This window comes from Myotis myotis, unplaced genomic scaffold (assembly GCF_014108235.1).
Source record: "Myotis myotis isolate mMyoMyo1 unplaced genomic scaffold, mMyoMyo1.p scaffold_m19_p_22, whole genome shotgun sequence".
NCBI classification, from domain to species: Eukaryota; Metazoa; Chordata; class Mammalia; order Chiroptera; family Vespertilionidae; genus Myotis; species Myotis myotis.
Genome location: NW_023416327.1, coordinates 1,575,646 through 1,601,738, shown reverse-complemented (window position 1 = coordinate 1,601,738; position 26,093 = coordinate 1,575,646). Strand labels below are relative to the sequence as shown.

Here is a 26,093-nt window from a genome sequence, read left to right as displayed (position 1 = left end):
TGACCTTAAGCCCAGCGGGAATCAGAGACAGAGGAGCCAGAGGCCCCGAGCCTGCCCCCTGCACGGCGCCCGCCCTGAGATAATTAAGTGCCCGCCTGAGAGCACAGGCCTGGGTCTGCTGGTGGCCACCTGTGGGAGGGCGATTAGCAGGTGGGCCTGAGCCTGCTGCCATTGTGCCCTTAATCTCCTAATTTCTCCCTGGCTCTCGGGGAGACCACTTGGGTGTGAGAATGTGCACGGCTAATCCTGGCTCCGGGGTGGGGAGAAAAGCACTGCTTGGTGAACAATGAACTTGCATTGAAGCAGAAGTTGAGATTGTGATCTTCTAGTAAAAGGACTGGTTTTATGTGAGGTTTTATGCCAGAATTCCCCTGGTGAGTTGTTCACAGACTGCCCTTCTTCGTCACTTAACAGAACCCAGCGTCTGTAAGAGGGCTTCCAGGAGCGCCTATTTCTTTGGCCTTCACTGTTACCAATTTTCCATTCTCGGTCCAAGAGAAAAGGATGGTTTTCAGATCCCAGCGGTGCTCACTGAGCCCCTCAGGCCCTGGCTCCTGAGCCCAGCTGGCAGGGCCAGGACAGGCCTGAGCGACCGAATCCAGCCCACACGGCCTCCACTTAGTCGGCAGGCTTTCCAGACTCGGCGGCAGGGGCCCCACAGCGAGGGGCGGGGGCAGTGGGTCCTCGGTCCGGAGGCACAGCCCTGCTCCCGGCCAGTTCTAATTGCTGGTGAAGACTGTGCTGGACTCTGGAATATTTTCACACAGAAAGATGTTTGTCGTTACGTGTATTTGTGGTTTCCATCTTCATAGCCATCAGCTACAGTAACAAAGTGGGTTCTACCCAAGGTCCCTGGAAACCTGCCCTGAAGAGAGAGGGAGGATCTCTGCGTCAGCCCGTTAATTCTGTGGGGACAAATGATGCCTCTCAAGTGTTAAGGGTGCTTGAAAGCCGCTTGTTCAGGCAAAGGTAAACTGTCCCCGCCTGCCTGAATTATTCATTCATTCATTAAATAAATATTTATGCAGCACTTCTCTGTGCCAGGCCCTGAGCTAGGCGTGGAGAACCCAGAGATGACTCAGACATCGCTCCTGTCCTCAGGACCCTGTCAGCTAGAAAGGGAAAGAAGTTACATAGACGGAGACCCGTGGTGTGAGACGGAGGGCGCTGCGGAGGTGAGGTACCCGGGCCGAGCACTGCCGGTTAGAGCAGAATCGCTGACGGAGGTCAGAGGGGCGAGGTCAGCTTAGTTGAAGGAATGAACTGTTTTCTGGAGCAACTGAAATTCAATCGGGGCCTTGGAAGACAGGAGGGGCTGCAACATGTAGAGTTGAAAAAGGAAACGAAGAAGAAAACAACGACATCACGCAGAAAAGCATGAGGACGGGAGGACTGGCTTTAGCCGGGTTTTGAGACGGATGTAGTGATGCTAGTGCCTCCCAGGTCGTCAGGAGGTTCCAGTGAGACGATGAAGGTGCAGGGAAGGTGTGAGCTGCCGACAGCGTTTGTTCTGTAGGTGGAGTGGGCAGGGGCAGCCCCTCTGGGAGGCGACCCTGAAGCTGAGACGGAGGCAGTCAGGGAAAACCCCGGGCACTGGGCTCCCGCGAGCAGGAGGGGGCTGCCAGCGCCCCCACGGCTGCAGTGGAGCCTCCCAGACACAGGAGGCAGCGCCTGCCCTGGTGCGAGGAAGGAGGTGCAGAGAGGGAGTCGGGAGGGAGGGCCCAGACGAGGACAGATCAGACGTTTGGGTTTTTCCGAGTGGGATGGGGAGCCAGCGGAGGAGATGAAGCAGGCGAGTGGCATCACCTGATTATTAAAAGTAGGGGGGCTCCTGTTTACTCTGTGTAGACAGGGTTGGGGGGGGTCACCAGGCAGCCCCCACGTGACCGTTTCCTCCGTTACTCGCCCGGTGGGAGCAGGTGCCTTCCTTGGCAGCACGGCGGAGCCTTTGGCAGAGTTCCTTCAGCCTCACGGCCAAACCCCAAAGATGAGAGAGGCCCCAAATATCGGCAGAACCAGGCAAAGCCAGCCCAGAGCCCGTGGCTGTTGAAGGGACGATGAGGAAGCGGAAGCTACAGAGGTACAGACGCCCACCGAGAGGCTCCCCGACCAGGACCGCACCTGCCAGCACCCTCCGCTCCTCCCACCTCCTCAGCACACAGTTCGCTTTCCCCAAAACCCCGGTCCTAGGCGCCCGCAGCCGCAGCGCGCTTCTCCTGGAGCAGGGGAGCTCAGAGTCATCGTTGGGAGAGTCAGTGACTTCACCCCCCACCCCACCTGGCACCTCCGCGGGGAGTTCTCTGGGGTCCTGGCTAAAGGAGGGTCACACAGATGCCTTGGGTTCCAGGACCAAAGGAGTGAACAGGCCCAAATCCAAGAGGCGAGGAAAGCGGTCCAGAAGGTCCCCGCCCTGAAGGAGTGAGGGTGGATGTCAGCAGGCCAGGGATCCAGGGACCAGGGGACGACAGCAAGCAGGCCGGGAGCCGACGGGGAGGGGCTGTCCCAGCTGCGCGTGGGGGCCCAGCAGGGCCTGGGACGGACGTGGTTTAACATCCGGGTTTGGGGGTGCCTTCACAGGGGACGCAGCTGTTGCCCCGCGTGCTCTTCTTTAAGGCGAAGTCGGGTTTCAGGTGCTGTTCAGGGGGTTGATAGTTTGCCTAATTGGATTTGGCTTTCTAATGAGCAGACATGAATATGCCACTAAGACCTCGAGTCCTAGAGACCAAACAAAAACACTTTAAATCCAGCCCTAGCTGGTGTTGCTCAGTGGATAGAGCGTCCGCCCTCAGACTGAAGGGTCCTGGGTTCGATTCCAGTCAAGGGCACATGCCTCCATTGTAGGCTCGATCCCTGGCCCTGGTTGGGAGCATACAGGAGGGGCGACCGATCGATGTGTTTCTCTCACATCGATGTTTCTCTCTGTCCCTGCCCCTCCCTTCCACTGTCTCTAAAAATCAATGGAAAAATGTCTTCAGGTGAGTATTAACAACAACAAAAATAAAATAAAATCTGATAAAACTGAGAAGATCTCAGAGTGTAACATACAACATTTCAGATCTGATTTTTTAGGTTTTCCATGTATTTTTAAAAGAAAACTTTATGCCTGACATGAATGAGGCCTTTTACCTTTTTTATTATAAACATTCAGGCTTAAAGTGATTATAACTGACAGTTAAGACCAACAGAAGCCAGTGGCCTGTTCGTGGACAAATGATCTGCATTTCAGACTAAATCAAAAGTAAACATTCTCTCGAGCCCCCTCGGGACTGCACTCGGCTGTGATGCCCGTGCAGCACCCGCCCGCCCCCACCCCCACCCCCGCCCTGCAGGGAAAGGTCTTCTCCCTGAAGCAGTGACACGTGTGTGCCTTGAGCCGTCTCCATTCCGTCCGAGTTCTTGGACGCTCACTCGATCGATTTTTCTGAAGGACCATTTTCACTCCATCAGGAGAATGTTGCCAGAGATCTTGGGGTGTGTTTCTTTATGAGCTATGATTAGCGTTTCCCTCAGTAATGGAGTGGGGTAGGGAGAGGGGGACGAATTCTGATGACTTTACTGACTTTTTTTTCTTATACTTACTCTTTTGAAAAAGTAATAGCAGTGAATTCATGTCATCTGATAAATGCTTGGAAAGACTAGGTATTAAGGCGCCTTAAATGTCAAAGCCATATTCCTGAATACCTGCATGTGGGTGTGCTGACAGTCCCTTTAAAAGCAGCGCCAGCAGTGATGGGGGGCGGGGGCAGCCTTCTCGTTCACAGCAGCAGGACTTTCGGCAGCATAATGTCACTCATCCCCGAGGCTTCGGGCAGAAATGTCTTCTGACTTGTCACTGGCTCTCAGAGGCAGTCGGTGCTAAACAAACACAGACCCCTTGTTGGAACCTATATAATAAACTCAGACGCATTAGTCTCTGCTCCGTCTCCCGTCAGGGTCTGACCCCCACCTCTCTGGCTGTGGGGGGAGGAAGGGCCAACGGACACACACTCCCAGCGTGCAAGGTTCTGAGGTGCCCGTGAGCAAATCAATGCGATTTCTTAACTTTTTGTTGTCATTGAGTCCCGTAAGATAGAAAGTTTCTCCACGATGATGCAAGGTTACACTGCAGTCTGTGTACTCGTTTAACAGTGTTCAGTTCATCCGAGATTTGATGTCAGAGAAGGAGGCATGGAGGGGGAAAAAGGTCATCCTTCAAAGTCCTTGGGAGCCCCTGCCCGTGCCACCAGCACGTCTGTATGACCTAAAGCCTGTCACCTAGTCACTGGGTCCTGGAGATGGCTCCTCAGGGGGCAATCTGGGTGCCGTTTCCCTGTGGGGGGTGGGGGGGAGGGTGAGTGAATGATTGGCAGCCGTGGCACGAGCACTGCAGGTTCCTGGTCAGTCGGTGCTTCCTGGGGCCCGAGCTGAGGGGTGCGATGGGTGTGCAAACCCTGGCTTCACGTTGGCTCCAGGAGTTCGTTTCCCAGCACGTGCTTCTGGCTCCCCCACATGCTGCCCCGTGGCTGCTCAGCCGATTCCTGGTCGTTTGCATGACGCTCATCCAGATGCTTGTTCGGGAGTCTGGCCCCACGCCCTGCCCTGCCCTGATGATGAAACTGCCCCAGGGGGGTGCCATGTCTGCCCACCACAGGGCCCCAGCACAGCCGTGGGTCGTGAGGCCTCTTGCCTGAGAGCTGCCTCCCCTGGTGCCCTCTGTGCATCCTGAGGAGGCCATGCTGGTTTTGGCCTCTGGTCCCAGCGGTGTCGTGGACTCTGTCCAGACCTGGAACCTAACAGAGCAGGGCTACCGGCTTCGGAGACCGGAGGCTGGTGGCGACCTCGGCCCTGGCGGCGCTTGCTCAGTGTCCACAGCGGCAGGGGTGCCTCGAGGGCTCTTGCTCCCTGTTAACAGCTCAGATGGTGTGCTCTCAGCGCCTGCTCGTCCTGCTCCACGCGACCGGCAGACATGCTGCCGTCCCGGAAGCAGAGGTGAAGAGTTGCGTGTTTCTTTGCAGGTCGTACAGCATATTCGACAGCAATCGCCAGGACCTCACGGGACTGACAGCGGCTCTTCAGGCCACGGACCTCGCGGGCGTCCTGCACATGCTCTACTGCATCCTATTCCACGGCACCGTCTCGGACCCCGGCACCGCCAGCCCCAAGGAGAGTTACTCGCAGAACACGGTCCAGGTGGCCATTCAGAGTTTACGTTTCTTCAACAGCTTTGCGGCTCTTGACCTGCCCGCTTTTCAGGTACGAAACATTGGCTGGTGTTGGTGTGACCGACCACAAGTTCATGTGCAGTGCAGCTAGGATGGGAGGGTCTTCTTCCGGACTGGGCACGAGGAATAAACTGCGATAAAGAGAGAACTCACAAGGCTGAGGGTCACATGCAGGACACCGCGCGCCCGCACGCAGTAGGCCCTCGAGAAATGCGGACCGGCGCAGCTTGTGGGGTGAAGGGTAGAGGCCACGCTGCGTGGGGAAGTTCAGTGTCGCAGCGGCAAAGCTGGGTGCTGCTGTGTGAGCCTCACCGTGCAGTAGTAACGTGTTTCATTAGGATGTTTTCCAGTCTCCATTTCATTGTATACTAATAAGGCTGTCAAAATGTTTCTGTCCCTTCAGTACAGAGTGTGGTTTCACTCTGAATTCATGGTGGCACAGATGGCCCTGAGGTCCCGGATATTGTATATCGTCTAGTCTGACACTTTTTACAATTGAAGGTGGTCTCAAGAAACAAATCAATGTACTGACTAGGCCATTAATTCTGGCTAAAAAGGAAATATAGGTTTCTTGAAAAATTGGTTTAATTTTTATATTCAAACTTACGTGCCCCTTGACCTGCACTTATCAGTAAGGTTAAATGGAGGGCACGGGGTCGCAGCATGCTGGACGCAGCTAATTAAATAGGGCTGAGCGAGAAGATGTCACTGCTTGATTTAAAGGGCAGGAGCCTCCGAAGTCTCCCTGGGACTGGAAACATTTTGTCTCAGGGCAGTGACACCGAGACAGAAGACGCTCTCACACCGAGCAGTCATTGTGTGTCGACGGCACTCCTCACAGGGCTGTTCACCACCAACAGGCAAAGCGCGTTCAGGGAAACTTCCCAGCCGCCACCGACCTGGCCTGCTTCAAGCCGGCCACGACCTCAGATCACAGATGTGTTTAAAGCGCTGCCTTTCCCGTAGCCAGCAGTGGGCTTCCCTCCAGTGTGGGCTGCGGGCCTTTTCTGTGGGCTCACCTCTCCCCTTTGCCCTCCTGTCACTCTGTCTGTCTGACATGTTTATTAAATAGAAGCCCGGCTGTGCAGGCAGACCCTGCTCTCCCGCGCGCCCACCGCCCACCGCCCCAGCCCTCAGAGGGGCCCTGGAAGCCTCGGAGCTGGGGGGGGGGGGGGGCGGGCTGGTTTGGGGGGACAGGGGCTGATGGCTGGGTGTTTTACATTCTTTTGGGAGCCTTGGGTTCACAGAGCTGTGTATTTGAGTAATAACTAGTTATTTATGTTTCCTTTCTATTTGAACGTAAGTAAATAATTAGAATTATATTTGTATCCCTGTGTACAAGAAAATGTTTTCTCCAGGAAAAAAAGTATTGGAAGTTAGCTAAATGATAGATTTACAGGCGATTTTTCGTATTTTGATATTTTTCCAAATTTTTCACAGTGAGACTATTTGTACAAAGAGAAAAAATAACTTCCTAAAAAGGGAAGAAATAACCCTGCTTAGGTGTCTTGTCCGTGTGGCCCAGGCATTTGGTCTGCTCTGCTCTGCCTTCTGTCCCTGTGCAGGTTAAACCCCGCGTTTATCACAGTCACTTGTTAGCACAAGGGTCCCCGAGGGGCTGCTGAGCCTTGTGCTCAGAAGCTGGACGCGCTTCTCCAGCTCCGGCCGTGGCAGAGCGCGGCGGTCTCACTGGTCGCAGCCTGGCCCCGCTGGGGGAGCGCTAACTGCCCTTTGCCTTGGCCAGTCTGTCGTAGGGGCAGAGGGCCTGTCCCTCGCGTTCCGGCACATCGCCAGCTCCCTCCTGGGCCACTGCAGCCACGTCTCCTGTGAGAGCCTGCTTCACGAGGTCATCGTCTGCGTGGGCTACTTCACTGTCAACCACCCGGATAACCAGGTAAGAGGCCCGGAAGGTTCCGGAGGCTGCACCCCCAGCTCTGAGAGTGAGGTATGGGAGTGAGTAAAGGCAGGCTTACCCATCTGGCCTGGGTGAGGGCCTCCAGCAGCCCCAGGGAAGTCGAGAAGTCCCTGACTTCTCTCCAGAGAGGTTGGATCAGCCTTAGATTAACAGTAGGGCCCCTTGTTGAGCTGGACAACGAAAATGTTTTTAATAAAACATTGCTAAGCCACACAGCGGTACCTGCTCTCCTGCCACGGGATTCTGGTGCTGTCTCCGCAGACTTCTTGTTGTGGTGAGGTAGAGCCTCTTTCTACTGGGCACCTTGCAGCCAGGACTCCAGCCCCTATGGCACTGCTCCCGGCCCTCGGCCTCCCCCACCCGCCCGGGAGTCAGAGGCCGCCTGCCTGGTGGTGGTGGAGGGGACCTGAGGCAGGCTCCTGAGTCGTTTTGCTTTTAATGGTTTTGATTATTTGGTTTTGAGCAAGATTTCATTTGTAAATAGGATTCTGCTGCTTTAAGAAGTTGGGAGATCTGTGTTACAGATTTTGTGAAAAAATAATAAGGCACTGTGTTCCACTTTATTTGTGAAACCAGAGTTATGGCATAAATAACATATCAAATAGTAATTCCTGACAACCTCATTTATCTGTCTTTTTTATTGTGTAACTGGAAGGTTGTACCTTTCCCCCACCCACCACCCCTCTCTGAATATATTTACATAGCTGCAGTCATGCTGCGCGTACACTCCTGTCCCGCTTTAGACACTTCACCTGTAACGAATCATTCTTTACAAGTATCACTTTTAGTGTCTGAATGGCTGTATCTTATGTGGACAGCCCGTGGTTGACCTAACAGTTTCCTGTTTTAAGTTGTTTACCATATGTTACCATGACACCTGCTGCACTTAGAGAGGCGAGTGATTTGTGTGTGTGGTAATATTTTGCTGTGTACAGTTCCACAGCAAAAAGTTCAGTTCTATGGACCTTAGAAATAAAACTGCTAGTTATTTTATCAGCAAAAATGTGTTTAGCCCTAGCTGATTTGGTTCAGTAGATAGAGTGTTGACCTGCAGACTGAAGGGTCCTGGGTTCGATTCTGGTCAAGGGCACATGCCTGGGTTGCAAGCTCGATGCCCAGTAGGGGGTGTGCAGGAGGCAGCCGATCGATGATTCTCTGTCATCATTGATGTTTCTATTTCTCTCTCTCTCTCCCTTCCTCTCTGACATCAATAAAAAATATTTTTTTTAAATGTGTTTATTTGGGAATAGCAGATAATTGCAATTCTGGATAAGCATGCTGTAGCAAAAGACTATATCGCTAAGTCCAGAAAACAAACGAGAACGTTACTTTATAGAGGAAAGGGAGGGGACCGCAGGGGAGCTTTGGAGAAAAGTCCATCGGAGGAGCGGGAGCGCTTCGCTCCTGGGGGCGATGCTTCTCATTGGCTGAGTTGCCAGGTTTCCGTTGGCTGGTGTGTGGCTGGGGGAGGAGAAGACCTTCTTTCGCTGGTGGCAGAGATCCTTCCTGCTGGGAAGGCAGGGCGTGTGCTGGGTGCTGGGTGGTGCTGAGCACGCCCCTTTCAGGCCCCAACGCCATCGCACAGGCGGTTTCTTCACGGCAGCCAAGGTGAGGGACAGTTTCAAGCTCCGCTAACCACTCTGGGGTGAGAATTACGGAGCTCAGAATCCTGTGGACTTTCCGAGAGTTTCCTGTGACGCTGGTCACGGACTAGTCCTCTCCTGTAGGTGAAGCACCTGCTCTGAGTCTCTGGGCTCACCAGGCAGGATGGGAAATGGGATCGGGAGCTGGTGTTTGCAGGTGGCGGTGACAGCCGACCTAGGCCTGCGGCCAAGCAAGAGTGAGCACGCGGGAACAAGAAAACACATTAAGTAGCAACACGAGGAGACAGAGACCTGGTGCTGGTCAGTGCCACGTGGGTAGTTGTTCAGGGTGAGCTCGCTGCGAGGAAGAAATCAGAAAGGTGGAAAGAGCCAGACATCCCTGTCAACCCTTTGCCTCCCAGAAGGACTGGATACCAACCTGGACACCCACTTCCGGTTCAGGGGAAGGTCAGAGAGGTCAGTTCAGCCCAAGGCAGTGGCTAAAGTGCAGCAATCTCTGAGAAGAAAGAATAGGGTAAAATACAGCAGAAATCGTCAGAAATATAAACGATAGTAATTGTCAAACACTGAGCACTGGGCCTTAGCGATGCTGTTTCTAAGCATAATCCCTGATATTTGTGGAATTCTTCATAAATGGTTCCCATCCGCTGCCCTGGGACCCCTGAGCCCTTCAGTGCGGCTGCAAGTGCAGGAATTGTCCTGCCTCGTGGACAGTGAGGAACTGGGGTTCTGAGGTGATGCCAGCCCTGAGATGGCGTAAGAACCACTAAGACCAGGACTAGATTCCAGGTCCTGCAAAGCCCACCCCGTGTACGTTTCATTTCATTCCGTGTCGCTCAAGGAAATCGGATGTCCACAGCCCCATCTACTGGTGATCCCTGACGTGTACCCGGGCCGGGAGGGTACCCAGGCATTGAGACGCTGCCACCCTGCGGGTCCTTGCGCCTGGACATCTGTGTGCCTGACTCTGGAGCCGCAAAGGCCCTGGGAAGCCGTGAATGCGTGTCCGATGAGCGCCAGGTGGACCACAGGCTAGGAAACAAGCCGGAGTCTAACCCCACTCCGTCCCTGGCTGTGTGATCTCAGAGAAAGCATTTTCCCTCTGGAGCTGGGACTTTGTGGCTCAGCTAAGAGGTAGATTGGTTCTGGAGATGGATGATGGCGATGGTCGCACAGTATTGTGGGTACAGTTAATGCCACTGAATTGTGGGCTTAGAAATGGTTAGAATAGTAACTTTCATGTATTTGCCACAGTAAAATCAGTTTTAAAAAAGTGGGTGGTGCTGGATGCTCCCCCGTGAGCCAGGCCCACGCTGTGCTGTCAGCTCACGGTTCTGCATGAAGGACCCGCACCCATTCGGTCTGTGAGCTGGCAGGACCGAGCCCTGAGGCCTGGGGCGCCTTCAGCAGACAACCTGCTGTGGACGTGGTGCCCCGCGTGTGGGGGTCACCTTTCTGAAGGGTCGCCGTCTCTCATTAAAATGTTGGGTCAGATCAGAAGCATCCGTCTATTGTGTGGCACATCAGGACTCGCCGTAACTTTCTTCCCATTTAATTATTATAATGAACACAATTAGCATGTGCTGTGAGCCCTTCCCCTTATTTGCATTTTATATGGGATAATTAAAAGTGCCCTGATAATTACATTAACTCAGTGACAAATGACTTGACGGCCTGCGTACTGCTGGATGGGGAATAAGCGCCTTTGCATATTCATTTTGGTTAGTGACGGACGTTTCATTTGGAAAGACCCCAGAGAGTGCAGCTGTCAGAGTCCGAACCTCTGAGGAGAGTTGAAGGGAAGGGTCGCTGTGGCCCAGCGTCCCCGTCAGCGCCTCTGTGGGGAAGTCCATGCATCATGTAACTGTCCGCCCTGCATGTGCGCGGCCTCCTGCGGGCTCCCGGGGAGAGCAGCATGAGCTGGACGGTGAGGCTCTTGGAACGAGATCGGCCTGAGCTGTGACCTGCATTTTCCAGGTCTTGTACAATTTGGTGATTTAGTAAGAAAACCCAAACGTTAATGGACTAATCATCCCTAAACTCTGTCTGTTGTCCTCCCCTCGGCCGTTTCCCTGCAAACGAGAGCAGGGCTGTTCCCAGTCCTGCTCCCTCGGGGCTCAGGGGCGCAGAGCGGGTGTTCCCAGGGCACAGCTTTCCAGCCGGTTCCAGCTCCGAGCCTTCAGAGGCAGCCCAAGTCCTGCTCCAACATCCTTACTGTCCGTTCTCCAAGGCGAGGGTCCTCGGTCACACCCCCGTGTGCGCTCCCCAGCCTGTCCCCCTGGAGGGAGTCCACTGTGGGCTCAGAGGGCCGCCGGGCCCCAGGCCTCCCTGCTCTCAGTGCGTGTGGGCCGCTCGCTCTTAGCTGTCACGCTGCATCCGGCTTCTCTGCGTGACACGCACCTTCCTCTTACACAGTAAATGCCACGTCTGAGGATGAGCCTGGGGTGTCGACAATATAACCATTTTGGAGTTACTCTCAGTATTTCAGCTCAGAGAAAAATATGGCTTTTCCCCCTCAAAAGTAAAATTCAGTCAGTTGCACAATAAATTTCCTAGTTAAAAGTAAGTTTTGCTTAAATATTTATTTTAAGACTTTTAGTGAGTGACCTGGCTGGTGTTAGAATGGCACTTGCCAGTTAGCAATTTTGGCTGATGGCAGAGAATGTCGCCCACATCACCGAATCCAAATAAAAGACACTTTTTACTCCCCTCGTCTCTTCGGCGAGCTTCCCAACACGTGCTCACGTCGGGGGCCCTTTTTCCTGCACAAACCACCCTGAGAAGTTGTCAGGAGCCCCACGCGTTGGCCGGTGGCTGCCGGCCGATCCCTGGAGCAGACGCAGCCTCGGCGGAGCCCACACCTCCCGGGAAAGGGAGTGAAAACACCTCCTGAGATGGGAGCGGGAGCGGGAGCGGGAGACCCTGTGGGTCACAGACGCCGATGCCGTCGAACAGCTACTGGGGCGGCCGTCAGGGTCGTGGGTCCTGTCCCGGCTGCACAGCTGGGTGGCCTTGGTGAGTCCCTCCCTCTCTGGGCTTTACCCTCCTGTCTGATGGCGTGTGACTGTATCATGCGAGACGCGTGGGAGGTCATGGCCAGACCAGCCTAAGTAGGTACATGTCACCGTTTTCATTTCTCAGTACGGCAGTCACAGCCCCTGCTCTTGCCACTGTTCTCCTGGCTGCTCCATAAACACAGCCTTGTCCTTGCTGCTTTCTCCCTGGAATGCTTTTCCCAAGAAACCAGCAGGTTCGGGGACATGGGTGCCACCTGTCCTGCTCCCAGAGGCTTCCTTTCCTGTCGGCCATGGTCCTGTTTCTTCTTTGCCTCGCTCTGTTTTCCTTCTCACTGGTGGCACCTGCCCCTGACATTTCCCTGTTGACTCTGTCTCCCACTCCCAGCCATCCCACTAAATGCCGGTGCCGAGAGCAGTGCCACGCGGGTAGCAATTACCTGGTAAATATTTGCCGAATGAAGGATCAGATGTCAAGATGACACATCACCCTTCGGGATGATCCTGCAGAAAAGGTTAAAACGGCCCCAGGTTTTGAAAGACACAGCACTTCTGCTTCACTGACCAAACCTCCTGAACTGACTGGCAGCTAAAAATGTAAGCCGTTTCTTGGACACTGTAACTTACTTATCTTCGAATCTATTCTAAAAGAAACTCCTTCGTTTTGTTTTGCTGGAGCCAGTGATTCTGAGAACCAAAGGAAACTTCTGTTTCGTGTCTGGCAAATCCTGTTGTGAGAAAACACTGCCATGAGGGAGCATGGTGCACGCCCCAGCCCTGCCTCCCGTGTGGTGGGGGCGGGGGCAGGGGGAGCGGGTGCCTTTGGGATCTTTGCTCACCGAGTTGGTGCATTGTCCTAGCAAATCTGTGATGTGTGATGACGGATGTTTTTTAAAAAGCCGTTTGGTGTAGCCCCACTCCAAGCCGGCGCGCTGTGGGAGAGTCTGCACTCACCGACCCCAGAGCACGTGTCGTCCATCTCGGCAGCAAGCTGATGCGGGCATTCTGAAGGGTTTTCTTCGATCCCTTTGGGACCCTTCACGTGTCAGCAGGTGGTGCCCACCTCGACAGAGACCTGCCCGGGCAGCAGTCAGCCGCGGTCGCCCTCTCAGACAAGGGGAGTGTTTTGTAGCCTGAGGAGAGGGCGTGGGCTCTGCACCAGGCAGCTGCCCCACAGCCAGCTCTGCGCCCGGCGGACGCTCCCTGCGGTGCTGCAGCTCTTCTGTAACGTGCAACCACGCGGCTGCCACCTCCCGGCTGTGCACGTTGGACTAGATGGCACAGAGCCGGGGCCAGAGCGGGGCGGTTCTGTGCGGTGCGAGGTCATCATGGGGGGCCTCCCTGCTCTCACGGGGAAAAGGCCCGAGTGCCCACCGCTCAGCCTCGACACGCCCTCCCCTCCAGCCACCATCCCCAGCTGCTGGGAGCGCTGACGTCTCCTGCACAGGGACCCTGTGTGGACCCCAGGATGTGGAAGCACCAGGGTTCCCGTCAGGGTCCTGGGCTGCACTCGCTGCTCTGGCCCCGCTGCCCCTCCCCTTCCCAGGGCCACGCCCTGCTGAGCAGGACACATTGCCCGGTGGCCACCAGATGCGGTCGGGCAGGCAGCGAGAGGGTCTCCACTCAGCACCGTGGGCCCAGGTCGGAGGAAGGGAGACCTCTCACCCGGGGAATTCTCTCTGAAACCCTCCACGGAGCCCGGAGGTGCCCTGAGCTGGTGTGAGGGAGCGACCGGGAGACGCCTGACATGAATGACGGGGAGCCTTTCCTGGCCCCTAATTGGAACCTTATCCTCCGGTGCTTAGAGCAGAGATGAAAGCGGGGAAATCCGAGAGACCATTTATTTCACTTGAGAAAGCAGTAAACGGACTACAAAGAGATGTGACTGCTATTATATTTTTAAGATTAAATAAAATTGTCACAGACAGACTAGTGCTGGGCAGCCGGTAAGTGCTCGGGGAATGCACCCACGCTCCCCGTCGGCTGCTGGGAGGTGGCAGGCGCTGCGTGGATGACCCTCGCTCACCCAGGGCTGCCTGGGAGGGGGTCGGGCACCAGCTTTCCAAGCCCCTGGGAGTATTGGGACCTTCAGGCGTTGTTAGGTCTGCGCCTCCGCCACCCGCTCCTGCCCCCACATGTCCTGCCATGGCGTTCCTAATCCTCCGGTACCGCACGCACGTGTGTGTGTGTGTGTGTGTGTGTGTGTGTGTGTGTCGTGATTCATGAAGGTCACTGGCCGCCAGGCCCGGCCGGCTGCAGGTGTGACAGGACTTGTCAGGAGCAATGCGCTGGCCTGGCCACCCTCGCTGGAGCTTTGCAGCAGGACCTGTTCGCAGAAGGAATGCAACGTGACTTTGTCTCTGCTCTGCTACAAAAATATGCTTTGTTCCAACGATCTACGGACCCTCGCGGCTGTCTCTCTCGGTGCATTCAGATGTCTAGACACCTGCTCTCACCCCTCAGGTGAGGACATCTTGTCTCTGACAAGAAAAGGGAAAACAAAACAAGAATTCTTAGGCATGAAGACTTTGCCTTGGTGAGATTAGCCGTCTGTACACATTCTGTCTGACTTCACCCCCAGCCACACTGACCGACAGAACTGGGTGGCCTTAGATTTGAGAGGCCGGCTCGCAGGGCGCCGGGAGGACCTGCCCCTGCTCTCGGACCGCAGTGCCAGGAGCCTGGGACTCGGTGGGGTGCTGGCCAAGGGACCCAGCCAGCCAGCTGTTCTTGCAAATGCAAAGATGGGTCATCGCAGCACTGGATGTAGGTTTGGGAACCTGAGCTGGTCCTCATGCCTTCCCTCCCCAGAGCCATGAGTACCTGCTCTTTGCAGGAACGGGATGGGCACCATGCAAGGTACTAGGGGCACAGCGTCCCCATGGAGCTGACAGCAAGGACTGGGAAACCGATCACTTTTATAGCCTGGCTCTGACATGAGAATCGGGACTGAGCTGGAGCTTGCAGAACTCCCTGCAAGGAGAAGAGATGGGCTGTGGGAAGACTGGGCCCTGCTCGAGGGCAGGGATGGCTCTCACTCGTCACCACCTTCCCAGGTGCCTCGTCCCCCTTGGCCGGAGCAGATGCTCCGCAAACATTGGATGAATGGGCGGTTTGTCTGCTCGCTCACTTCCTGGCTCCTGGCAGCACTCCAGGCCGTCACAGTTGGAGGAGAGGCGGGTGTTTCCGTTTATGTAACAGGATGGAACCTCTGCAGGCCTCTCCTGCGGTCCCAGGAAGGGAGTGTGCGTTGTCGTTTTCAGACGTGTGATCCGCACACTCTCCCAGGCCGGATGCACCTTCAGACCAGACCTACGGCTACTCAGCACGTCACCCCACTTCCCTTTTTCTTCTTTAAATGTAACTATTGGGAAAAGTACTCAGGTGATACCACAGATCAGCATCATCAGCCTGTTGTACACGATAGTGTTTGTTCCAGAAATGTCAGGCCAGACTGCAGACACTCAGACCCCCAGGCAGCTGACTGCCGGCGTCCGGGACGGAGCTCATGCAGTCGTGTGCCCAGCAGGTTCCCCTGAGCGTCAGCCCTGCCCCCTCCGTTCCTCTCGTTCAGTTCTTCCGTCTGGTCGTTTGGGACAAGGCCGAGAGCTGGTCACTGGATGCCTCGCCCAGCAGAACCTGAGTGTTGAGGAGGCCTTCGTGCTGGGGGTCTGTGTCCGCCGGTCGGCATCTGTTTGGATGGCGGTGTGTCGTCCTCATCTCCGTCTGGACAAGACTGTGAGAAGCCGGCTGGCGGCAGGCACGGGACGAGCTCGGGCGCAGCGACAGAGCCAGCCCTGTGCCAGGGAGGGGCGCCTCGCATCTGAGGGCCCTGCAGGGGCCTGAGGGTGAGCGGGAAGCCAGCACTCAGCACCCCGGGGCTGCCTGGGGACCTGGGACAGTCTTTTGAAGTTTCTGAACATCATCTTTTTTGTTATGAAAGAGGATGGTCACCCACCCCCATCTGCCCACCACAGAGAGTGCGAAGAGAATGAGGCCTTGAGGAGGGCCTTTGCACCCACTGCCCGACCGGCTCTGCCCTGCGGGTGAGGGGGTCCTACGCGCAGTGTCCTGGAGACGGCGTCCACCCGCACCACCAAGAGACGGGCCTCCCCAGACTCTCCGTAACCCGGCCGGGAGCCTGCGGCCGTGCCCAGGGCCCTGAGGATTCCGCGTGCGGCCCATCCTGCAGGGGCCTCAGTCCCTTCAGAAACAAGGGCCCGGGCTGGTGAGCAGCACACACTTGTTCTGTCTGCGGCTGGAAGCCCGAGGTCAGGATGCCAGGCTGGGGCCCAGGAGGGTCTCCTCCAGGTTGCAGACGGCCACCTTCTCGTCGTCCTCACAGCGTCGTGGCAGAGGGAGGCCTGTCCCAGCCGCGAGGCCCCGGTGCCCTCCCCCGGACACACTGTGTGACCAGGGCTGGCTGTGCAGGCCGAGGCGACGGGACGTGGAGGCAGACAGACCATCCAGCTCACGAGGGACATGCGGGTGGATCCCCCGGTGGCACAGACGAGCCTCGCCGTCCAGCAGGGCCGCACAGGGCGGGAGGGAAGGCGCAGCGGCTGCCGCCCTGTCTCGGTTGGAAGGAGCGGGTCTCTGGCTGTGCTGCCTGGAAGGCTTCCTGAGCATGAGGGTTCCCTGTGCTCCACAGGAAGCTCATGCTGATGACGCGGGCCCACGGCTCCCTCTGTGGCTCTGCCCTCTGCCTGTTTCCCTTGGCACGTTGGGCACAGCAACTGGAAGCACACGGTCGGCTGAGCCTCTGCGCTTGTTTCTAGGATCGTGCTCCTGCCGGGACTCTCCCTCCTCAGAGCCATCAGGACGCCCTCCTACACCCACCAGCTCCCCCTGGCACCCCGCTGTGTGCGGAGCTCGTCCTGGTCCTGTGGGCACAGGGTCGGGGGAGGCCAGGCTGTGGCTTCCAGGGGCTGGAGATGCTGCCGAGGCCCCGCCGCAGCCGAGGGCCGGCGCTGCCGGATCTGCCCAGCGAGTGCCTTCATGGGGAGGCGGCTGGGATGATGGAAAACATGCCTTAGGCCTCACCTGGGAGGGGCTCCGGTCCTGCAAGCCCCTCGGTGGGAGCAGATGCCACTGGAGAGGACACGGCAGCAGTGCCCATCGCTACGTGGCTTTTATATTCTGGTCACAGATGCCTCGTGTGAGCCTCAGCTAAGCCCTGAAGCTGCCATCCCGCCCGCCCCCCCCCCCCCCCCCCTTTATAGAAAGGCCCCGGAAGCTCCAGTTGGTTAACTGACCAGAGCCGGGCTCCTGACAGTCCCCTGAGCCGGCAGTGCGGGGCCTGTGGCCGCCGAGGGTTGGCTGGCACGCAGCTGGTGAGGGCAGCCTCTCGGATGAGACGTCCCTCCGTCCGGGGAGGAGGAGTCACAGCTGCACCTTTGGGCTGAACTGTGTGATCCCGCCCCCTCCACGCCCCCCCCCCCCCCCCCGGTCCATGTTGAACATTAACCCCCCGAGACCGCACTTGGGGGGGGGAGCTTTTAGGAGATAACTAAGGTCCAATGAGGCCATAGGGGTGGGTCCTGATGAGGCAGGACCGGTGGCCCTGGGGAGAGGTCTGTCTGTCCACACACACACACACACACACACACACACACACGCGCGCGCGCGCGCAAGAGGCCAGGGAGGGGTCGGTCTGCACCCAGGAAGAGGCTCCACCTCGGATTCCCGGGCTCCAGAGCTGTAGGAAGCGGATTTCCGTTGTCGAGGCCGCGTGACATGGCGGCAGCCTGAGCTGTGACGGGCCAGCAGGCACCCGGCTTCTCTCCTGGAACTCCTCCACCTGCAGTTCCCAGGCGCCAGGTGGGACGCCGCCCTGCAGGTATGTCCGCATTCCCTGCGTGCGGGGCAGCCTCCCTCGTGGCTCTCCTAGGACCTCGTCCTTCCCTCTCGGATGCCTCAGGCCCCTGCGCTTCTTGTCATTCATCTCCTGAGAGCGAGAAGCATGGCCTCTGTCCCCACAGACGTGACCCGAGACTCAGTCCGTGCCTGCCGACCTCACCTGGCCCTCAATGTACCCGGGTCTCTGCCGCCTGGTAGAAGGCACACCGATGGGAGCCAGAGGCCAGGAGTGGCCAGGGGTCAGCAGGTGAAAGAGTCAGCAGGCTTGTCTACTCCACCTTCCATCTTCTTTTCCTTTTTTAAACCAGATTCCTCTCTAACGCCCATGTTTGTGTCTCCCGGCCCTCTCTCCACCAGGCCGGGCACACTGCCAGCATGCAGCCTCCTCGTTCTCAAGCCCCTGCTTCCAAAGAGGAGGGAGTGGGGGTTCTCTCTTTCCCTCTCTCCCCCGACCCCCGTGATACTAACAAAGTGGCGAGGACAGGGCCCTGGGCAAAGATCCCCTTCCTCAGTGGGTCGTAGCGACAGAGAAGGACCAGACGGACCGTGGAGGCAGGAAGCTCTCGTGCTCCAGTGCAGGCAGGCAGTTTCTGCTCGTCTGCCTCACACTCAAGACACGGGCATCTGCTTCTCAATGAGAGAATCTGTTTCGAGACCCAGCACCCCGGCCCTGTGTGCTCTTTATTTGGGCGCCAACGGGATGTCCGCGTAGGGGTGTGTGTGCATCAGTGATTTTCAGCCTTTGCATCTCATGGCGCACATACACTAACTGGTAAAATTCTACAGCACGCCAAAAAATACATTAAGTTTTGCCAATTTGACCAAAAAAAAAGAACAGGTATAATTTTGATGGATTCGCACCAGATGTCTATTGTCCTTTTTTTCTTTTTTAATAATCTAAGGGAAAAGAGGTCAGTGCCCTGCCTGAATAGTCAGGTGTTGCATGTGGTAAGAAACACTGGCACACCAGTTGGAAATGGTTTGTATACGTCGTTAAGAAGTTTACTTCTGAAGGAATTCTCCACCTTCAAACCAGAGCACTGGGGCAGCTTGCCCAGGATCACACGACCGGCGGAGGGGCCGACGGGTTTGAGGCGGTCTCTCGGTGTGGTGGGCCGTTCTTGGTCCCTGTCTGCCGCCCAGGCCGCTCCCAGCCGCGGCAGGAGCTCTGTGAGAAGCCCGTGGTTGGCGTCGGCCTGCATGCCCGGAGGGAGGGCAGTGGCCAGGCCCAGGGTAGTGCCCACCTTTGTAAACAAAGGTGACCAGCAGCCCCCGATTTAGTGCCAGCTCCGTCGGGAACGCGGATAGAGAGAAACAGCGTATTGTAAACTGAGCTTTCCCCGACTGTGTACATTCCTTTCATTCAGCAGCTTCCATGCCGCGCGGTGCCTCTCTGTTGACTGTCTCCTGCCTTGAGAACGCCTCGGCGATCCAAGGGGTGTGACCACCTGTGGCCTGGGAGGACGGACTGGACAGAGTAAAACGGAGCCCCCCTCACCCCGCAGTCTGTCCAGAGCCTCTCGGGCAACTCTCTCCTGGTGCCCAAAGTCCTGAGCATCCAGGTCGGGCTGTTGGCATCCCAGTCTTGGTTCCTACCCCTAAGGGAGCGCTCAGCCCAAACCCATCAACGGTTCCGCTTGCTGATGCCACCAGCCCACCTGACTCACCCAGCGGTAGTCTTGCCTAAGTCTCCGTGCTGCAAACCCTGGCTGCCCACAATGTGTGACACGTGGTTCCAAGGCCAGTACTGACCAGATGTCCTGCTGGCTCACAGCCAAGCCGGGGTGCGGCTCTCACCACCCCTCGTGCACCCCAGCCTGTGCCCAGGTGGTCTGTCCTGGGTGGTCCTGTGGGTAGATCTCCTCACCCCCAGGTACCTGCCTGCGTCCATTAGTGTCTTCACCGACAAGAGGCTTAAAAGTCGTGGCCGCTGGCAGGTCACCTCACGGCACTGTGACCTGTAAACTCCTCCTCCACGGGCAGCTCTGCCTGTTCCTGGGGGTCTGACAGGCCCCCAGGGCTCTGCCCACCTCAGTGAGGGGCAGGGGTCTAGGGGGAAGGGTCCCGCCGGGCACCCCTGTTCTGTCTCGTTTACCAAGACCCCGGTGTTGTCGTCTTTGTCATTGTGCCTGTGCCGGCCAGACTGGCCAGTGGGGTGTCTTCTGATAGCATTTCAACAGTGAGGTTCCACAGAAAAAGCTAAAGGGGAGAGACTTCTCATAACGGGATCGTTGTGAACTCTAAGGCGGGGACCATTTGGCTGTGCCACGGACTTGTATCTAATGATTAGAATAACGATGCAGGTAAACGCTTTATCAGTAAAGCGGATGATAGGACACATTTTTCTCAGCCAGCGTCGGACACGGCAGCACACAGCCATGTGCTGAATGGTCACGGCTGCGCGTCTTTAAAATTCCTGCTGGATTTGAAGGTATTAACAAGTCCCTATCAGCATTCTCTAAAGGTTTTTGATGTCATTTTAGCTATTGAACTGAAATATGTGAACTATTACTTTGTTGATTTTCTTCTTAAACCAGGCTGCATTACCATCTGAGCGTGTGTTCTTAAAGTATTGTTAAAAGTGCTTTGAAAACTTGTAAATCCCTGTAATTTATGTTTCTCCTGCCTCTGCCGTGGCGTTCTTTCCCTCTGGTTTTAATCTGAATGCAGTCCTGTCTGGGGGTGTACCTGTAAAACGGTGTTTCTCCAAGTACAATTTACAGTCCCGGCCTCGGCTTTACCGTGTCCCTGCCCTTCTGTGAGAACTGTCCGGCCGAGGTTACTTGAAACAGATCTGATGTGGACATTTCTGAGTTTATCATGAAGGCCCCGGGGGTGAGTGAGGAGGGCTCCCTACAAGCCCATTAACTGCATGTGCACAGCCGTCAGCCTCGCCTGCTGCACGGCCACGGCCACGTTTCTCTAAACAATTCTCCTCTTCGTCTCCGTGGCACCGATGGAAACAGATAAGGAGGGCGGGTGGGAGGAGGGACCTTGGGAGCCTGGGCCGAAGCTGCTCGTTCCCCTCCAATCCCCTCTTCCAGGGCTGGTCTGCACACAGAATAGATTTATCCATGTTCATGTGTTCTGTGAGCGGGTCAGGGACTGCAGTGGGCAGGGCTGCCCGAGGGCGTCTGCCTGGGGAGGGGGCTGTGTGCAGGTCTAAGGGAAATGGCTGTTCTGCTTTTGCCCGGGGGGGGGGGGGGGGGGGCGTGGTTACAGCTGCATGTCCTGGTCCACGGCTGCTGGACCGTCATCACGATTCTAGTAACGTCAATGGCTGCAGAACTTCTGGAATCCTTTCGAGTTAGGAGATGAGGTTCTTGTCTGCTCCTTTCCTGTGTCACTGAAATCCAGGTCAGTGAGGAGTGGGAGTCTTTTCCTCCTTCCGCTCCTTCCACGTGTCCCCGGGGTTCTTCCCGGCACTTGCCCATGGAAAGGGGGAGGGCCGGCCGGCGGCTGGCAGTTGACCGGGTTGCTCCTCTGTCCCAGGTCATCGTGCAGTCCGGCCGCCACCCCACGGTGCTGCAGCAGCTGTGCCAGCTGCCCTTCCGGTACTTCAGCGACCCCCGGCTGGTCAAGGTGCTGTTCCCGTCGCTCATCGCCGCCTGTTACAACAACGGCCAGAACAAGGTCATCCTGGAGCAGGAGATGAGCTGCGTCCTGCTGGCCGCCTTCATCCAGGTACCTCCGTGCGGCCTGCCTCAGCTGTGCGAGCCGCCGCTGGCCGCTGGCCGCTGTCTGCAGGGGCAGGTGCCAGCCGCCCACCTGCTAGGGCGTTCACCTGCCTCTCTGCTTGGAAATGATTCACAAGATGTCGGGTGGTGAGAGGGGGGTTGAGTGTTGTGTAGTTTCTACTGGAGGATTTCAAGGAAAGTGCTGCAACGGTAAGCCCACACCAAGATGTTTCCAAAGGACGGCCAGGCTTCGCGAAGGCCTTAACGTCACATTCACCTCACATTTAGTCTGGCTGTGAGGGACAGGGAATGATTGCTGAGGGAAGATCCATTAGAACTTCAGTGTATTGGTAAATGTTTAAATAAATACTATTCATACACACACACATCTGTGTGTGTAACAAAAACCTGTTATATTGCCTTTAGAAAATCTACAACTTTTAAGAACGGCCTCCTGTTTCTGGTTGAGGGAAGTCTGTAATCGGTGCTGCACTGAGCAAAGCAGTGTTTCCACATCGACACTAACTCGGTCGCTGGCAGGACAGCAGCCACGTTGGCTCTCCTTTAATGTGTGTTCATAGCTAGCCGGTGGTTTTCCTCTGTCGTCGTATTTATTTCATGAAAACATTCCATTTTCTTTCAAATATAACACAACTGGGTCAATTATGTTTAGAAATCTTTTATTTTCAGCTTAGTTGTTTTGTTTGAGCCTGGGTTTCATTTTCTGAAAAAGTTTTCGAAGATATTCAAATCTACAGGTCAGGCACAAATTTTCATAAAGTGTCATATGGTTAAATCAAAGTCTTAATAAAGTCTTCTGTAACCATCATAGCAAGAGTTAGGATTCTACATATATTCTGGGAACCTTGGGATTGAATTCAATAAAAATTACGTTTCAGACTGTGATCTTAAACGCAGATGGTTCCTTCTTCCATTCGGTACTTTGTGGTCCCTCCAGGTTACACCCTGCTCTGGGCACTGGCATCGCAGCAAGGGATGAAACATAAAACCTGCCCCCATAGACTTTTCATTGAGGCGGGGAGTCAGACAGAAAACAGGCAGCTTGTCCACTAGTGTGAATGTGAGGAGGAAAGTACGGCAGGAGAGGGTCGGGGCTGCCAGGGCTATGGGTGCAGCTTTTGGCCCAAACAGAGGGCCCTCAACCAAGACAGTGATAGTTGAGCAAAGAGCAAATTTGTGTCTGTCTCACCTTAATCCATTACATTTTCAACTGCTTGGGAAACAATTTGTAAAAATACAAATGATATCAGAATCTAAAGTAGTAAATATATATGTGTGTATATATGTGTGTGTATATATATATATGTGTGTGTATATATGTGTATGTGTATATGTATATGTATGTATACATATACATACATATACATAAGTTCACCTGATGTTCATCTCAAACTAGTTCTAAATCTGCTCTATTACAGTCAACACACATTCAAGTGTAAGTGAATATAAATTTAACACATTTCACATATATTTTAACACAAATTCTGTAAATGCTACACAAATATCTTACAGTGCTTATTTGAGATAAAATGTTGGATTTAAATCAAGTAATTTTTTTTCTATAAATAATTGTGAAGTGAATTAATATATATTAGATTTTAGCTTATAAAATGGTTCTGCAAGGTCCCTGTGTTTTAGATAAATAATAATCACTAGAAAATGATATTAAAGGTAGGAGCTGGTAGTTTCTGAAATTTTGTATATTCTACATTTTCCATGTGAAAGTAAAATTAGCAGACTTTAAAATTTAGCTGCAGAATACATAAGAGCTTTAATAGTTGTGCTTTAAAAACATGTTAATAATCTGTGTAAGACAGTAAATGTGACTAAAGTGTTCAGCTTGTTAGCTATGAAGTGAAATTGCCATTTCCGCAGTAGCAGCGGCCTAGCCCTGGGGTAGTCGAGCAGAGTCTGAGAGTCGTCTCCGTGTAACTTCAAGTTACAGGGACACGGGATGCATAGCATCAGTTTCCCCAGCTTTGATATTTGGGCTCCAAGATATTCGTGCAGAATCATTGTCTCTGAATTCAGCAGCTTTAAAGCTGCGCTCAGTGAGGTTCTCTGCTTGTGGTTTTGGTAAAAAACGCGTTTCTCATCTTGCACAGGACTTTGCACAGAGTCACAGCCAGGCAGCTAACCAGCCGTACCAGCCCAGAGGTATGTCTCTTCAGATTGAATGTCGTGCTTGTTCGTGAGCGGACATGTTTCTTACTTCACCTTTCGGAGCCCGTGGAGAAATCATTGCTTACTTTGCCTAAAATAGTTGAGATTCAGACACCAAGTGTATTTCAGTCAATAAAAAATCAGTTTTGTCATCAGCATGAATGTGTCAGAATGTACAGAGCCCTGGCCCTGTGGCTCGGTGGGTGGAGCGCCACCCCGTGTGCCAGAAGGTGGCTGGCTCCTTCCCGACAGGGCACAGGCCCAGGTGCGGGTTTGATCCCCAGTCCGAGCGCATGCAGGGGCAGCCAGTCAATGTTTCTCTCTCCCTCCTTTTTCCAATCTCTCTAAAACTCAATAAAAAATAAAATAAAAAGAATATACAGAGAAATCTATGGGAATAAAAGAAAAGCACAAAAATATCTTTGTGAAATTTATACTCGCCTCATGCAAGATAGAATAAATGGTGAATAATTACTAAATTAGTAATACAGGAGACAATCAGACCATTAATATTGGCCTATGTTACTCACGTAAATACTGGAATCACGTAGGTTTGGTCCCCTATTCGTGTTCAGAATAAAATTATTAGTGATAGTAACCCATACTGGCCCTAAATTCAAGTACTTGACTTTTTTTATTTGAAATAAGAAATGTAAAATTGTTCTCCATGGAGAAAAGGCCATCAGATTACAAGGGTTTTTCCCTGTAGTTTTCCTGCTGAGGAGTTTCCTGAGATCAAACTGGAGATGTGGAGTTTTAAAGAGCATCTTCACTGTTTACAACATTTTGCTTCCTAGACAGTAACTGAGGCGTGCAGGTGGCTCTGTGACCGTCGAGAAGCGTCTCTGATTGAGACCTTGGTTCTCCCGTTAGTTTGATAGCCTTTCAAGTGGCCAGTCAGGGGCCCCTCCAGCAGGACCCCCTGGGGCACCCACTGAGCAGTCCTTACTGGGGGGCAGGCGGCAGTGGGGGGTCATCTTGGATTGTTACACACACACACACACACACACACACACACACACACACACTGGGCGAGTGTTGAAAAGTACAAAGATGAAAATATAAGCTTGTAATAATATCATGAAAAACGTCACGTTTTAGTGACTCAGATGAGTAAACAGAAAGCTGTGCCCCTTTTAGAAATTAAAGTCAGCCTCACAGTTGGTCCCATTTGTCTAAGCCAGACGTGCAAGTTCAGTTCCGCCCTGACTCAGCTACAGCCTGAAGAGGAAAGCTATGGGGGCTCCTTGGGGAAAGTCAGCATCGTTAGTTACTGTTTCTGACAAGAGAACGTTGAAGTTTGTGAAGATGTGAAAATGCCACAGGAATCCGGTGCCTGCATTGGTGCCTGGACAGCAGTTTCTCTGCAGTGAGCAGTGCAGAGGCCCCTCCTGACGGAGGATGAGTCACCGTTGGCGCGTGTCAGGCAGGCAGAGTCCCAGGCGCTGCCTGTCTGCCTGGAGGGCTGAGGCTGTGGACTCTCCACCTCTTTCTTCCCCGGACCCCTCTTCTCGGACTCCCACGCTTTCCCCACTCAGTGCTTTAATCCGCACACAGTGAGCAAATGAGAACACCCCACCAAGTTGTCCCTGGAGACCTGTTCCCTTCAGGGGAGCTTTCTGTTGTCCCCAGAAAACATTTCAGGTCATTGGAGCTGGTTACCCGTGTGCACCCCTAAGTGTGAGCAGCCCTGCAGCACACGCCTGGGCCGGTGCTCGCTGCTCGGCGCCCCCTGTGCGAGTGGCTGCTGTGCTTACACCCCTGACCGTCCCCGCGGTTCCATAGGTGACCGTCACTCAAAGTGTTCAACCAAATAGACGGTTTTAGAAAATATGTCAAGTTTACATACATATTTACCCTTTCAAGTCTAATTTAAGGACAGATTATGATTGTCGTTTTATTTTGTTACTATACTTATTTTACCCTATTTTCCTACTCTGGAATCCAAAAGAAATTTTTTCACAATGTTTTACAGAGGGGTTAATGTCTAAATACATTAGAAGCATAAAATAGATTGTGACTCAAATATATTGTATATTTTATACTATAAGTAGATCAGTTACCTTGTTTGCATAAATTGTGTCATAGTTTATCTGAAGTTTATGTCTCCATTTTGTACTCAGATATCAAAATAATTTTAATTTCTTAAACTTAAAAGAATTTGACTTTTACATTTCATTCTTTTCCATTTTTCTCTCAGGAAAATGCCTTGGATCCCAAGACTACCTTGAGCTGGCTAACAGATTTCCTCAGCAGGCCTGGGAGGAAGCTCGACAGTTTTTCTTAAAAAAAGAAAAATAAAAAATGTTTTGGTTGGTTCTATATTTGAGTACCCTCATTAGTAATTTAAATTGTTCAAATGTTCTAACTGTTCCTTACGAAACCCTTTTTCACATGTTTATACTCCCCCCGTATGTAGATATGGTATATACTTTGAACTATTTATAATGGCTGTAGATACGTCATGTTCTACTTGCTAACTCTGTAAGTTGGGTTTATTTCGTTTATGCACAATAGTTTGCATTTTGGTAACTTCCATCTTATAATATATCCTTTGCATTTGTAATATGGGTGAAATTAGGCACAAAATTAGCAAGTCTGTTTACTTCTTGTAATAAAATAACTTATTCTGTTTGTCA

The 26,093-nt window shown here is 53.8% G+C and overlaps 1 protein-coding gene across 9 annotated transcripts in view; it reads left to right on the top strand.

The window, feature by feature from the left end:
• SCAPER (S-phase cyclin A associated protein in the ER) overlaps nucleotides 1–26,093 on the top strand; it is a 165,864-nt gene extending 139,771 nt beyond the window's left edge. For 8 of the 9 annotated variants that reach the window (XM_036355330.1, XM_036355336.1, XM_036355332.1 and 5 more), the window contains 5 exons: nucleotides 4,995–5,232; nucleotides 6,946–7,095; nucleotides 21,086–21,277; nucleotides 23,397–23,448; nucleotides 25,655–26,093. In XM_036355330.1, the coding sequence (XP_036211223.1) occupies nucleotides 4,995–5,232; nucleotides 6,946–7,095; nucleotides 21,086–21,277; nucleotides 23,397–23,448; nucleotides 25,655–25,755 (733 nt within the window). In that variant the 3' untranslated portion in view covers nucleotides 25,756–26,093. Of the gene's footprint in view, nucleotides 1–4,994; nucleotides 5,233–6,945; nucleotides 7,096–12,122; nucleotides 12,512–21,085; nucleotides 21,278–23,396; nucleotides 23,449–25,654 lie in introns of those variants that run through there. The other variant, XM_036355337.1, reaches the window with a different exon arrangement.